Genomic DNA, 16,859 nt, shown 5'->3' with positions numbered 1-16,859 from the left:
TTAATTATAAAAATTCATTACATGAAGCCATGTAAGACAGAAAATAATGGAACTCTAATGGGTTGGCCGATAACACATTTACTAGCCTGCTCTCAGCTTGTAGTCATTGTTGAAAGAACAAAAAAAGTAGCAGCACTGGTATGGAGCCCTCAAAGCTGTTGCAGAGATTAATCATTTCCAGTAAGCTGGAAAATGAGGGCCATTTTCTTAAATAGTATCCTGTATGGAGTGTTACCTTATGAAACAGAATTGTTTGGTAATGTCAAAGGTTTAATGGATGAGTCTTAGAGTTAATGGTGAGAAGCTTTACATTCGAAATAGCTTCCTTGCACATATTTTAACATTTTTATTATAAATCCATAAAGGATTTTATAGGTCATTTTAATTCACACAAGAAAGAAATTACCCTTCTTTTCCCAATAAAGATTTATAGAATGTTAATTCATATTTATAGCTAAATTGTTTAGTGATTTTAAAGAACCAAGCAAATATATTCTTTTTTCTGCTCTCTATGAACATTCTACTTTGAGTTGCACACTAATTTTCCAATGATGCTATAATTATTGAAAAAAAAAGCCTTCAAACTTCAATTACAGCATATCCAATTACTTCTCTTAAATTTATTTATATGCAAATTATATGCAAATATATTATGAAACCTGAGTCTAGATACCTACACTTTTGTGATATATTTTTAACAGACTTTACTATCTTGAAAAAGTATGTCAAGTGTAATGATTTTGTGTTGGTAAGTAAACAATTATGAAATTGCAGTAAGAAAAGAAAATTTAACAAATGTTAAATGTGTTATGTAGGTATGGTACATATGTTTGTGGTGTTTCTTCACAGGGATGAAGATTGGATTTGGATTTTATCAGAGGGGGTTGGATTTATTCGTCAAATTTACTCACATTTTGTATCACTGTTAGTTGGTATACACTTTCTACACACCAACTGGCCTTCCAAAGTACAAATAGTTGCAAAAATTAGTACAGAGAACGACTCATTCACACAATCAGGAGTCTCATATAAGCACTAGACTGGAAGCCATAGTATATATGCTGAGGATATGGTGCAACTCATGTAGGCCCTGTGCATGCTGCCTCAGTCTGTGTGAGTTCACATAAACTTCATTCATGTTGTTTAGGGGGCCTCATTTTCTTGATGTCCTTCATCGCCTCTGACTCTTATATTCTTTTCTCCTTTTCTTCTGCAGAGTTCTCTGAGCCCTAAAGAAAGGGATTTGATGGAGACATTCCCTTTACAATTGTGTGTTCCAGAGTCTTTTTATTTCTGCATATTATCTTGCTCTGGGACTCTATATTTGCTCCTATCAGCTGCAGGAGGAAGTTTTTTGATAACAGCTGAGTAACACAATGATCTATGAGTATAGCAGAATATCATTAGGAGTCATTTTATCATTACTTATTTTTGTATGTTTTTAGATCAGTATTATTTGATTTTACCAGAGGTCTCTGGACAATCTAGTCTCAGATTTTTGGTCAATCAAGCAGTGTTAGTTATGGGTTTCATTTTGCAGATTTGGCTTTAAGTCAAATCACTTATTGGTCAGTTACTTCCACAAGGTTTATGAGCATATCTTGGAGAAATAATACTATTGTGAATAAAGGTTTTGTGGCTGGATTGGTGCTTACATTTCTCTTTTGATAGTTTACAGAGACCCTTATTGTATCAAAGATACTGGATCATACTGATGAACATGCTATGTAGACACCAGCTCAGTATATCTGTTGTCCGTGCTCTCTTTAATAATGGGGCCTAGCTATCAGTTTATACAGAGCAACCTATACTCTTGGTAACAGCCTAAATTGTTGGAGGATTCTCATGGAGCCTCTTTGACTAGCACTCAATTAGATGTAACCCAATTCTGATACTGGAAGCTTCATTTGGTGACAAAAGATGACAAACTGAAACTGTCTCTCTCATTATTTGATTACATTTAGAATACCTTCATATATGCATGTATTTTAGGAAGTTTCTACTGTGTTAGGTTTCCATACTACTGTTCAAATGCCCGTAATTTTTGTTGACTTTGTGTATCCCTACTCTTCTGCCTCCCAAATTGACCCTCTCATTCCTGCCCCCACCAAATCAATATCTATATTCTATTTCCCATTCTTAAAGAGATCTATCTGTTCTCTCTAGTCCCTTACTCTATACTTAACCTTACATAGTTCTATAGATTGTAACATTATTATCATTGACCTAACAATGAATATCTACATATAAGCTCTGTACATTATGTTAAGATCCTCTTTTCTAATTTTCCATACAATTTGATTTTCATTTTGTACATCACTCACAACATGCTTAACACAGATTTAATAGCTCCATCCCATTTGGGGGAAATAAAGGCTTCCATTGAAAGTGGCATTTTCTTACTCCTCACAGGTTATCATAAGATCCTTTGAGACACAGAATTTCGCAAAGCAAGTTCACCTGGAATAAGTGTTCATTTAACTTGTAGACTAGTAACCCCAATCACATGCTATAAGAAAATTATTGTAACAATCTTTCCATTTTAATTCAGGAACTATCTATTCTCTTTTATCTTCTATGGTAAAGAGGGGCATTCACAGATGTTATAATTGTACACTGTGTATAAAACAGAAAGAAATTTGATTTACATCCAGCAGGGACTCTCACCATAACGACCAAATGTGGGATTCATTAGTCTAGCAGGAGTTGTCTACTCCTCTTGGGGGCCTTTGTTTATTTTTGCTCTAGAGCTCTCAGATGTGCTATTAAGTTGCTAGTGTAGGATCTCTCTAATTTCTTTACCAGGCCACTTAGTGCTATGAATTTTTCTCTTAGCACTTCTTTCATTGTGTCCCATAAGTTTGGGTATGTGTGTAATCATTTTTATTGAATTCCAGGAAGTCTTTAAATTTTTTTCTTTATTTCTTCACTGACCAAGTTATCTTTGAGTAGAGCATTGTTCAGCTTCCATGTATATGTGGGCTTTCTCTTGTTTTTGTTGTTATTGAAGACCAGTCTTAGACCATGGTGATCTGATAGGATGCAGGGGATTATTTCAGTCTTCTTGTATCTGTAGAGACTTATTTTGTGACCAATTATATGGTCAGTTTTGGAGAAAGTATCATTAGGTGCTGAGAAGAATGCATATTCTTTTGTTTTAGGGTGAAATGTTCTGTAGATATCTGTTAAATCTATTTGGTTCATAACCTTTATTAGCTTCACTGTGTCTCTGTTTACTTTCTGTTTCAATGACCTGTCCATTAGTGAAAGAGGGGAGTTGAATTCTCCCACTATTATTGTGTGGGGTTTCTCATAGGAAGGCTACTTACCTGAGTTTTGTAATTGAGTTTGTGACTAATGATAGAGTTAAAAATTATGGATAATATGCTTTTCTTTTAAAATGCAAATGCTATCTTCTGATTAATAAGATATTTTACATCTTGATATACATTACTTTGTTAGTTTAAGTTTAGCTTAAATAATAAAAAATGGAAAGATAATTCTGTATCGTAGGAATTTTCTAGAAAGGGGAGGCATCCATGGAATTGATTCACATTCAAAGAGCTTTTACTTAGTATGGAATCTGCAAAGTAGAAATAGGAACTTCTTGATTATCAATTTATCAATTCTTAATATAAGAAGTTTAGAAGTAAGACCGACATTTCACAAGAATGTATTTTATCTGCTTCAGGTACCAACAACCATGATCTGTGACAAAATAAACTCTTTTGCTTTCTTCTCTCCCCACTTTACCTTTCTCTCTCTTTTCTCTCTTTAGTACTTTCATGGCACTTTAGTATATAAATAGGTTGAAAGTCTGAAACCATTTCCTATATACAATAATAGCTATCATTTCATTGATTCGAAAATAGCATATTCTAGTTAAGTAAGAAATGTTGCATTAAAAAAATGTTGAATTATATAAAAACCTCTTAATTTGTGAGAAATAGGAGCACAGTAAAATGCATTGAATTACCATGATATTATTTTGTTTATGTAAACATTATGTTAACAGAAAACACAAACTATAAAACAAAATGTTTTTTCACACATTTTTACAAAAGCTATTTCATCTGTTCATGCTGATTTTTAAAATTTCCAGGTAAAAACCATGTTCTCTTTTGCCATAATAAAACCATGGTTGTATTTTGTTGTTAGTTTAAGCAGTGAAGATTGAATCTGGGCCTTGTATAAGCACTCTTCCACTGAGTTACAATTTCAGCCCAATCATGTCCTCTTCCCTGTAATGATTGTGTCCATTTATTGGTTATTTTCTAACATCACTCTCTTAGTTTTGCTTTTATTGCTGTGAAGAGATACTATGACTACAACAACTCTTATGTATTTATTTATTTATTGGATTTTTTTATTACATTTCCGTAGTCTCTTTCCTGGTTCCCCGGACATAAAGCCTCATCCCATTTCCTCCCCTTCTTCTATAAGGAATTGTTCCCTCGCAACATTCCCTACAGTGATAGGTCCATCCTTGGCAGGACCAAGGGCTTCTCCCTTCCATTGGTGCCCAACAGGCATGCTCTACCACATATGCATTTGGAGCCATAGGTCTGTCCATGTATAGTCTTTGGGTAGTGGTTTAGTCCCTGAGAGCTATGGTTGGTTGGCATTGTTGTTCTTATGGGGTTGCAAGCTCCTTCAGCTCCTTCAATCCTTTCTCTAACTCCTCCAACAGAATGGTTTGCTGCTAGCATTCGCCTCTGTATTTGACATGCTCTGGCTGTGTCTCTCAGGAGACATCTATATCCTGTTCTCTGTCAGCATGCACTTCCAATCCATCAATCTTATCTAGTTTTTGGGTGAGATACACACACACACACACACACACACACACACACACACACACACACACACATATATATATATATATATATATATATATATATATATATATATATATATATATATATATGTACATGTGTAAGGGTGGCTTTTGAATGGCCATTCTTCAGTCTCTGCTCCAAACTTTTGCCTCCATATCCTCCTAAGGAATATTTTTTTGTCCCCCCCTTTTAGAAAAGTGAAGCATCTGTATTTTGGTCATCCTTCTTCTTGAGCTTCATGTGATCTGTGGATTGTATCTTGGGTAATTTGGGCTTTTGGGCTAATATCCATCATGTGTCTTTTTCTGTGATTTGGTTACCTCACTCAGGATGATATTTTCTAGTTCAATCCATTTGCCTATGAATTTCATAAAGTCATTTTGCTTTATTTTAACACTCCAGATTTTATTCCTCTCCTGGTCCACTCTCCAACTGTTCCACATCCCATTCTTTCTCCTCACCCCACTCCATGTCTCCACAAGGATGTTCCTACCCCACTCACCTCACCAGACCTCTAAACTCCCTAGGGACTCCAATCTCTAGAGGGTTAGGACATATTCTTTAACTGAACCCAGTCCTCTGCTACATGTATATGTGTTGGGGCTGTCTTACAGTTTTAAGGTCTAATCTGTCATCACCCAAGGTGGGAAGCATGGCACACACAGGCTGGATGTGGTGCTGAGGAAAGAGCAGAATTCTACATCTTGCTCTGCAGGCAGCAGAAGAGAATTGTGTGTATTCTCACTGGGCATAGCTTCATCATATAAGAGACCTCAAAGCCTAACCCCATAGTGACACACTTCATCAAACAATGCCACACCTACTGCCAAAAGGACATACCTCCAAATAGTCCTTCATACTATTGACCAAGCATCCAAACACATGAGTCTATGGGGGCCATATCTATTCAACCCACCACAATCCCCTAAGTAAATATTAAAGTTACTCCTTTGGTGAAAAAATTAATCTTTCATCTTACATTTATCTCTTTGAATATTTTGTTGGTTTAAAAGTATAAGAAGTGTCATTATGGTGGGAGAGGAGGGTCACTTGGTATCTATTGCTGAATTGTCATAATATTATGCTTCTAAATATAGAATATAAGAATTTTACTGGCTTTTGTTTAAAATTTTACCTTCTTGATTTAACATATTTATATTACTTGAAAGTTAAGTTTTTTCTTTTATAAAAAGATTTTATTCTCTCACTTTGTTAAGTCACCTGTTCATATTTCTTTATTCATATTCAATGGTTTAATCCTCATTGTATCTGACCTTGATTAACTTCTTCAAAGTGAGGAAATGGATAGTTTAATGACATTAAATTGTCTAAAACAAATTACAAAAACACATGAGTTATTTGGTTTAGAAAGAGTTTATAGCTTGTTTTATATATGAATACTAAAGCACAGGACCTTTAAAGTGTTATAATCTTTCCAAAACCATGGAGTAACAGCACTTTTGTTCAGCATTTTCTGTATGCAGAGTTTGCTAAATGCCAGTAGATGGCACTAATTACATAAACAATTCAACAAGTTAATGACAACTGAAGAAGGGCCTGTTTTTGTGTTTACATGTTGTTATATGTCACATGCTAAGCAATTACTGTTGAGTTTCTTTTATAATTTATTATCTTCTATGTTAAAAAACAATTAAGATTATTTTATTCCCAATTTAGTGGTGCTAAATTGAACTGAAGGAGTTAATGCTCAAGATCCAGCATTTGAAATTTTGTCATGGAAAGCATGTTAACTTACATCAATATAGTTGAGAAATTCACATGACAGGTTAAAAACAATTGTATAGTGATGCTGTGGCCTGAAGAATCAGTAGCTATTTATAAAATATTTAAAGATACCCCATTTAGAGATTTCTGAATAAAATTGGCATAATTTTCTCCTATACACACTGGTAGTTGGCCGGAGCCTCCGACAACGGCAGATAAAATGATGGGCAAAGATTGGCACTGAAACTTCTTCGACTATTCTGCTGATGATGCAAGAAAAAAATGCATGATAACAGAGAATATCAACACTTCTTGGGGAAACATTCTTAAAAGGTAAGAACTACTTTATTTCTCAAACTATTTTTAGCTGTAATGAAGGGGCAGTGACCTTGGATGGACCACACCATTCCATTAATGACATATGCCAGTTCAACTCAAAAGCCTGGCTTGCTGTCCTGTTTAATGAAGAGAAGCTTGGGATTTCGGGTTGTGAAATGATTTGTCTCCATTCACAAATACAGTGATAGACTAAAACCAACTTCCAGTGTCTCAAAAGCAGACAAAAGAAATCAGAGGAAAGGGAACCAGGAGCAGAAAAAATACTTATTGAAATCATGTATAGAAAGTGAGGTACTTTCTTCACTCAGGCTAAACTTTGAATATTTCCACCTTTTTTTGTAATGCCAACAATTTGAACCAATAAGTGTTTGATATATCAATGAGATAATGAGCCTCTGTCATCTGCTCGGCTCCTAGTGACTAGATTCAGAAGGTATCAATCAAGGCTTGATATGCAAACCCCTAACAAAAATTAACAGCCCTGAGAGACACCACCTCTTCACACTAGGTCCAACTCCTTGTCAATTCTTTGAACTCCAGTGTGCTTTTCTTATATTAATACTTATTCCCATTATTAATAAAACATGAATCACATAACTAATTATTTTGTCTCACATATTAAAGCCCATAAGGGCTGACATTTTCTTCTTTTTTGACACAACCCCTCATCCTTAAGCAGATTATATAATCAGGAGTTGGTAAATATTTGCAGAATCAGGACTCTTTCTGCATGAAGATTTACCTTGAGTGTCCTATGATATGTTAATTATGGTTGTGCTCTTATTTTTTAATTGTGCCAGAAAACAAAGGCAAAGAAAAAAATAGTGCCCATATAATGAGGAGCAGGATGAAGGGGAAAGTTAAATCCCAGAAGATGACATGATTTACTAGAAAAGTCAGTTAGGCAATTTTAATTTGGAGAAAAATGTTAGCATGGAGGAGAAAAATAAAATTGATTTTAAACTAAGAGGCAAAAGTCATAGGAGTAATGAGCCATTTATATGCGAACCTGAACTAGGGTTGGGAAGTGAAAATTCCTGGGAAACTTGATTTAAGCTGGTGAACAAAGAAATAGAGCACTGAATTCCAGAAGGAGGATTCAAACTAAGGTTGAGAAGTTATACTGGAACCCTTTCAAAAGGCCCTAGTGAAGAAAGGACAGGTTTTAATATGAGGCTGATACTTAGGGAAAATAATTGTCCAGTTTCTATTTCCTCTCAGGAGGAGATTTAGAGTCAATTTTCCGCAAATGTAGATGTGTTAACAGTTTTTGTTAAGCCATGACATAGTAGGCTTAAGAACAAGTATCCACATAAAAGCAATTGGTATTAGGAAGTCAACCATTATAGGACCTGGCACATCCTTTTCCACTGAGTCCATAAGGCAGCCCAGTCAGGGCAATATGATCTACAGACAGGTAACAGTTGGGGACAGACTCCACTCTAGTTTTTGGGATACTGGAGGGTGTTGCTTCATGAAAGGGGTGGCCTCCTCCTCTCAGAGAAGGGAAAGGGGTAAAAGGAGAGGGTATCTGAGACAGGAGAGTATGGGAAGAGTAGGGGCTGTGATCAGAATATAGAGTGAATTAATAGATTAATTAATGGAAAAGGGAAAGTCAACCATTAGATGTCACCAGAAAGCACTGAGAAGATTCTCAAACAGATGTTACTTCAGAGAAGGGCATTAAGATCAAGTGTTAATGTAATGAGTTTAAGGAATATAAACGAGGAATGAGCTAAGAGGAAAGCTTGTTCATGGTACAAAATTAGAGCTTTAAGGGCTAGTCTATGCCATTTACTCTGTGATTTTTCTTTTCACGGAACCTTATTTCTGTAATCTCATGGTCCACGATGTCCTAGCTGTCTCATTTCTTTTCTCACATTATTAGAGCTTCGATTCTTCAGGGAAATGGGTTTTCATTTGTATTCGTTGGCTTCATTCCTTTAAAACTATCAACTTAGAAAGGAAGTTTTTTTTTTTATTATTATCTCAGCTTATATTCTCGGCCCATGCACCGTATACAAAAGTATTGAGCTACATTTGATGCATGCTTTATCTTCCAGGCTTTTGTTTCTACTACTCATACCCTTTGGCAAGTGTATCTTTGCGTTTTCAGTGTGATGATGACCACCTGTCAACATGTTCAGCTGAAGAAGTTCCTTTGAATGTTATGCCTGTATATCCTGCTTTCCTTTCCAATCTAATTTCCCACAGGAACTTGACACTGAATAGATCCCAAACCAAACTCATGTTTGCCCTTGGTCAAGATTTTTCTCCAGATGAAGCAATTTCTTTTCCTATGACTCGTAACCAATGAACACTGCACCTCATTCAGCAGCTGTCCCTTTTGGGAATCTAAGAGTCATGCTTGATTCTAACCTCTGTAAGCTTTAGGAAAGTTATTTGAGATCTAAAGAGCTTTCAACTCTAGACTCTTTTCCCCATCTCTCGCCCTCTATTATTATGTCTTGTTTAACTTATTAAAATGAACATATCATTTACATAAATTAATTCACTTCTAATACTACTGCTTTCTAACCCATTGCCTATATAAATGCTGGGGTGATTTTTTGTTCAGACTCATAGAATTCATGTACCTCCCCTGCCTCCCTATTTTAAAGACAATACTAATTTATTCATTTTTTAGTATTGAGGATGGAATTTAAATTCTCGTGCATGCTAGGCACATGCTCTTCCCCTAAGCTATCCAGCCCATATCCGTTGATTTTAAAATTCTATCCATTCCCAGATATATGACTTGGTCTTCCCTTACAATGGTAGTCTAATTGATTGCTTTACTTGAATCCTTCTCTACATGCCCTCACACAACTGCCAGTGACCTATTTTCATTTCCTTTCAGCTATGTTCCATTTTACCTGCTGACATAGTACCTATTCTCTTCTTCGTGTGCTTACATTCTGCTCCTTATCCAGGTCTTAGCTTAAGTTGTGATTGCTTCAGGAAGCATTCTCTGTCAACTATAAAACTTCTTGTTATTTTAGTCTTTATTTCACCACACTGTTTAGGTACTTTGCAAGTTTTTGCTTTCTATGAGAATGTTGACTCTTTATTGGGTGTACATTAGGTGCTGTCTACCATATGACTACATGCCTCGCTCAGTACCAAATAACTTCTAAAACCACCGATTACATAGGTAAAAACAGTGGTCATCCTACCAAGCTCAAAATGAGAATGCCAATTGCAGGGTTAAGCAGGTGGTCCCCATTAAACTCATTGAATTTCAAAACAAATCAAAAGGAACACATAAAGATGGGGAGGGGCCTCATTGGAAGGAGTGATGGGTGATAGAGGCAGAAAGCAGATAGGTGATGTAGGGCTTCCATAGTAATCAGAACACATTGTATACACATGTGAAAGTATAAACAAATTACAGAACAAATTCAAAATTTTCCCCTAGGACACTCACCAATCAAGTGAACCATATCTATTGAACTTGGTTTTCTATGTCAAATCACAGTACATCTATCAGAAGTATGTCGAACAGAGATCTATTGGTTTTATAAAATGATGTTATCAAAAGTAGGCAGGTACTAAAGCAGATTCAGTAGTTCAGCAGTATCAACTCCAAAATTTGTATATTCTTTCTATCATTTCCTCAGAAATGCATATTCCAGCAGGAAGAAGAGAAAGGAGAAGGGAAAGCAATGTTTCTTTCAAAATCTTAAAGCCGAGTTGTGCTATGTAATCATGTCTTATGGCTAGGAAGTTAGGATTTGGCCAGTGAATAGAGAGCATGAATGCCACATTGAGTATGGAAAGATAAACTGGCAAGTTGCACTGGATACATTATGTTTCTTGAAGAATTACCACTTAAGTAATAGGCTGATGGTGTGGAGTTATAGTGACAAGGAGCTATTTGAACCTGATGATTGCTCTGGTTATTGTGACAGATTCTGTACTTCTCTGTTGACTCCTAATCCTTTACAACATTAGAAACCTACAGTTTTCTCTGTGTCCTTTGTTCAGACTAAGTTGTAGAAACTTTGTCAATAATTTCTCTTACGTTGTGATCTTATAGATCTTATTATAAGTAAATAGAAATGAGAATTCTCTTCATGTGATCACTTGTAGTTTGGCCTGTTTGTCTAATAGCTTATCCAGTTGAACACAGAAATAAAGTAAAATTGTCAACTTCTATATCTGTATTGTCCAATGGAATAGCCACTAGTCATAGGTGTCTATTCACATTTAATTATTATTAAGTATAAAATGAGTTTCAGCTTTTACCAGTCCATCTTCTAAGTGCTTAAGAGCCCCTCTATGCAATGATTTCCCCATTAAGCAGTACAAGATACAATACTTCTATTACCATAGAAAGCCCTGTTTAAAATTCAACTACAAAACAGTTTTATATTTACCTAAGCAGTTTCAGGTACCTTCCTAATAATAATGTACTCTATTCCTTGCAAAAGAGCAGCTGCCACATTGGATCAATAAATGTTTTCTTTTTTCACAATGTGTTCTTTTAAGAACTGCATTTTCTTGTTTCTATTTCTTATTTCATGTATTTTTACATTTTATAGCATTCATTTAAATTCTAAAAGCTCTTGAAAAAACTTGCTGGGATGGCATCTCACTTGTTTATCCTTGAAACTACGTTAAACAAGCAAGATTGATATTATAGATGTTGAGATTATGAAAAAAATATATCACATCTTTGAAAGACTCTCTATGGAAAGCATGCTGATTGCATCGGCTTTTCACAATTCAAGTTAGAAACTGCTTCTGAACACTAACCATATTTATACCATTGAAACTACCAATCCACATGAATAAATGTATAGAAATCTTTATGTATTTGAAACCTATTTAAACAATAAAATCTTTCAATTCGTTTAAATTGTTGAATGTTAAGCAAAGTATATATTGCAAAACTTTATTTTAATAACATACTGTGGTAGATTTTAGTTTTAAGAAGGAAACAACACACAAGAGTAAACTAGTATTTATTTCAGAGCTTCAAGTTAGACCATAGATTGCCTATGTAAGGTTATATTTTATTTTCCTGATCATATTCCATATAGAGTGCATGGTAACATATAAAGCCAGAGATTTAAGACCCTCTATCTTCATTTCTTTTTCTCTCTAACTTCTAGGAATAGATATGAATTTTTTAATATGATAACATTAGATGTGATATTTACAAATTGCTGGGAGAGGCCTTTAAGGATTAAAATCAAGAACTGCCATCTGGCTGGTGACTTTATGATGACACTGTCATGAAATTTCATTTCCTTAATTTCCTTATTTCTATTCCAGGATCATTTCTTATTCTCTAAATGAGAATTAAACCTGAATGGTTTAATTATATATGTTATCAGCATCATAAGGATTAATTTATTGATAACTGTTTTACACTAAGTATGTGTTATATAGACTCAATACTTGGTACTACATAACAGCTGTGAAAATTCCTACCCATGTAGAGATTATTTTTGGAAAAGGAGATGATAGAAGCTAGATATTATCAGGTTGCTTTTTGATTGTTCTGTTCTCTTTTATTTTGTTTGGGATTGGTTGTGTGTATATGATGTGAAACAGGAAGAGGAGATGAAATTATGAATTTAAGTCAGAAAACAATCATTACCATTGATATGTTGTGGTCCAGACCAGGGTGATAATAATTATTACATATCTAAAAAGAGCTAGACAGTAGAAAATAGAACAGAAAAGGCAGATTAATAAAGACATACCATTAATGTGCTCAAAACTTTTCAATGACTCCCTTCTCAATCAAAATTAAACTTGAAGTCCTTAGCGTAAAAAGCCCAATATTGGATTAAATTCTTATGAAAACTCTAAATTGATTGTCTACTACACACCTGTTCTCTTGTTCTTTTCCTGACCCACTGATCCCTTTTAGGTGCAAAATGCTAAGAATGATTCAAATCCTACAGATTTCCTTTCCAACATTAGCCTTCAGACTGCCTTCCTTTACAACTGTACATGTATATATATCATTCTGAGTCTCAATAGTTTGTTTACAGCATTATTCTTTTGGCAGGACATTTTTGGACAACCATGATTAGGGTTTTTTCTTCATGTTACCTTTATTTTAATCACAATATTATAATGTTAAATATTTATGGGACAGCTAGTGTGAATTTGTATTTACATTGGGTAACAATCAAATTAGGCTAATTTTCATTTCTTTAGCATTTAAACTTTTATTGTTTCTTTATGATAAGTGCATTCATTCATGTCATTCCATTTTAAGAGAGTAAAAATGAGTACTGAAACCATTCAGAGGCCAAGTGTGGTTTAAGTGAGAATGGGAAACATTAATGTGGGAAGAACACATAAATTTCATTTTAGCTTGAGTATAAAGACAACAAGGTTTAATAGTGAAGTATTTTTGTGTATGAGAGAGTCAATAATATTCCATACATTTTAGCCTCTTCAAATAGAAGATGAAGTGACTCCTTACTGTGCTAGTAAGGAAGTACTCAAAAGCAACATGACATAGGAAGAGACACATTTTTTGAAACACCTATGGTGCGTCCACTCAGAACTGTTCACTGTATAGAAGGATATATAACATCTTCCATTTTGAGGAGTCTGAGGAATAGCTTATAATAGCTGCTTAGGATATAAAGTTGAATCTTCCTAGTCATAACAGAACAACTGCTGCGTCCTCCTCCTCTTCCTCATTGTCCTTTTACTGTGTTAAATGGTGCTATTCTGCACATTGAACTCAGGAAAGTGCACATTCTATGCAAGTACTACAAAAATGAGCTATATGTCAACCCTTCTTTTCTTAATTCTATTTCCTCCATAAGGAAATATTTTAATTTCATTTTTATTGGTTTCAACCGCCTTTATATTCATCCTATATTTCTTCTCACATCCCGAACTACATTTTTTGTCTCCTACTAATATCTAATGGAAAATGTATTTGTACCTACATGCCTGTGTCCATTTGCTCTGGCTAGAAATGTAAGAATTATGTCTTTAATATTTTTACAATTTAATACCTATTAAATTATGTGGCAAATTCTGTAATCCCCATATTTTCACAACAAAATTACAGAATTTAATTCTTTCTTTCATCCTCATTTTTCACCGTTAAAGACTCTTTAAAGCAAATAGTCTGGCTTCATTTTGATACCAACCCTATTTTTCACTGCTTTGAGAATGGATAAATAATATTTAACTAGGTGATATATTTCCAAAAGCACACTCTTTGTTTCAAGAAGTAAACACACAATAAGTATGTACAAATCTGGGCTTGTGTTTTCAATCAGTAAAATCATAGTTTTATACATTTGTAGTTGTTTGTGTATTTAAAGGGGTACAGGCATGAGAATTTTAGAAAAAAATAATTTAAATTCTCTATTCACAAATGTCATGATTTAAAAAAGTATTTGTGTATCTCAGTTTCTGGAAATTACTAGAGTCTGTATTTACGATTATCAACAGACTGATTGAATGATTTTATAGTGGAACCTTGTGTTTCCTAGTGAAGTATTCAATAACTGAGGATGGAATTGTAGATGTTGGGCACAAAGCAGCTTTATATTGTTTCCAATTTTCTAAAGTATGACACGTTTTTGCCTTTGAAGTTACATAAAAATGTTACATGATGTCATCAGGACACATGTTTAAAATACAACCACTTATTTTGTTGGAGGCCACCCATACTGTATTTGTAATATATTTCATTCATAAATATTAAAACATCAAATAACTCTAAATTCACCAATTTCACAGTATCAATTTAGTCTATTTTCAATATCTTTTGTGCAAAACACGTTTTTGCCAAATTGGTAATGAAACTTTATTCAAAGTAAAATGATAAAAAGATCTGATTACAATGTGAAAAAGCACTGAGCCATAGAAGTGAAAGATCCTCAAGAGCCCCAACTCCTGTCAGGGGTTTCTTTTTATGGGTTTTAAGGGAAAGGAGGAGTTTGGTTGCTTGGGGGTATAGCTTGAATTTTCCTCTGCTTTGACTGACAGATATAATTACACAGTCAACTCTCAAATGGACAAGTCCCTTTCCACAATGCTTCTGATTTTGGTCATATGTACACCCAATTATATATAAGCATAAGATGGTAAATAGGAGATTTTTTTTCTTAAACTTCACTTTGAAGACACAGTTTACTGTACATATACCCAAAACCAGTTCAGGCCAGATCTACCTTTCTGATCTCATACCTGGACATATGGAGCTTATCATTGAAAAGTTTTTGCCTTTAGTTACCAAAGGGAAAAGAAAGCCTGTAGTTCAGAAAGAGGTATACATGTTAATCTTTGCAGATTGGGTTCTTGGACGTATAACAGGTTGGTAAATGTAGTATTTAGTAGTGGGCGTGTAAACAGCCCAAACCAAATAGAGGCCCAAGTTACTATCCCAGTTGCTGTTTGCTTGTCTCAGCTGTTTCTCTGGTTTCCTGGATCCCTCAAATTGTTTTCCATAATTAAAGCCCATTTCCTGAAATGACTGGAGCAGAGTGGACTACCAGATTGCCATAATTTCTGCCCAGATGCATGAAATTCAACATCATCAATAATAAATATTTATCTCTCCACAGAGATGTGATATAATTTCAAAGAATCTATTTGCAATGAGTAAGCTATTATTGCACACCAGGTCTCTGGTTCTGGCCAAGACTCAAATGGATCGGTCTGTTTAGTCTGTTGTTAAAGAGATAGGTCTCACAAAATAGCCCATTCTCAGTTTGGTCTGCAAATCAAAGTAGTCCTCCTGCCTCAGTCTCCAGTGTGAGATTCTATTAATGTGATACCGCAGAAGGCTCAAAAATGACTCTTCCCACTCCTGCATCTATCTTTATTGCAGGGCTATCATCAGTGGTGCTCACCATATTTAATTCATAAAGATTAAAACTACAGATGGTTCTAAAGGCACTAATTCAATAGTCTCAATTTAGAGTAACCTATTTTTACTCTCCTTCATGTAAAATTCACATTAGAGTCTACCTTAATCAGTAAAAGGTTTGGTGTGTTTAAAAATTCCATCCATTAGCAACTCCTTTATATAGGCACTTAGGGGAGACCTACCCTTCGCATCTGAATGAAGTATAAAAATTGTTACCATCAGTCAGTAGGATAATAGAGTCCATGGCATGTGAAATATCTTGTCCAGGGAGCGTCATGATCTGTGTGAATATAAAGGTTTGTGGAAGTGGCTTCCTGCTTTATTCTGTTTAATTGTCTCTAAAGTAATTAGAATGTCTCTAGCTAGCAGGAATAGCATGCAAAGGAAGACTATTGGAATCAATTCATGGGTGATTAACTGATGTGGAAAATTGCGTGGTGAGGCTGCCAAGTAGCCATTTCCATTCTAACTTAGTCCTGGGATCCTGGGCTGTGTTTTCATAAGCACATCAGATAAACACTTCCATATAAAATTTACTCATGGGCAAAGAAGTCTACAATTAAACATTGCAGTTGTATCCTAATGATAAAGATTTCCACTAGATTTGCCTTTATGAATAAATTTAGTGTGCTGGTGTCTAATATTATATAAATGCTGGCTGTGGCCATGCATGCATTCAATCCCAGCACTCAGAAATTTAAAGCAGAAAGATCTCTGTGACTTTGAAGCTATCCTGATTTACATAGTGAGTTCTAGGCCAGCCAGAGCTACATAGTGAGACAATGCCTAAAGAAAGAAACAAACAAAACAACAACAGAAAAAGCAGATTCCCGTACTTAAAGCAACAGTGATAGTAACAACATCCCTTAAATTATTTTTAATCATGTTACATTTTAGATAGTTAAGTTATTTTGGGAAATGAATATAATCATTAATTTGTCTTAATTTTATCTACATAATTCTTAATCTTATACTTTAAAATATTTGGCTTTATTAATTTCATTGCAGAGATTATTATGTAATGCAAATATATACTCTGCATTAAAATATAGAGATATATAAATATTAGTGATATTTCTTTTTTTTTACTCTAT

At 34.6% G+C, this 16,859-nt stretch overlaps 1 protein-coding gene across 1 annotated transcript in view; it reads left to right on the top strand.

The window, feature by feature from the left end:
* Positions 1–6,843: 6,843 nt before the first annotated feature.
* Positions 6,844–16,859, top strand: part of LOC116888732 (dystrophin-like) — a 39,928-nt gene continuing 29,912 nt past the window's right edge. Inside the window, exon 1 of the mRNA XM_032890023.1 lies at positions 6,844–6,896. Within this exon, the coding sequence (XP_032745914.1) occupies positions 6,850–6,896 (47 nt within the window). The 5' untranslated portion in view covers positions 6,844–6,849. The remainder of the gene's footprint in view (positions 6,897–16,859) is intronic.

This window comes from Rattus rattus, chromosome X (assembly GCF_011064425.1).
Source record: "Rattus rattus isolate New Zealand chromosome X, Rrattus_CSIRO_v1, whole genome shotgun sequence".
Classification (NCBI taxonomy): Eukaryota; Metazoa; Chordata; class Mammalia; order Rodentia; family Muridae; genus Rattus; species Rattus rattus.
Note: the sequence above shows the minus strand (reverse complement) of the source record. Positions and strands in the feature narration are given on the sequence as shown.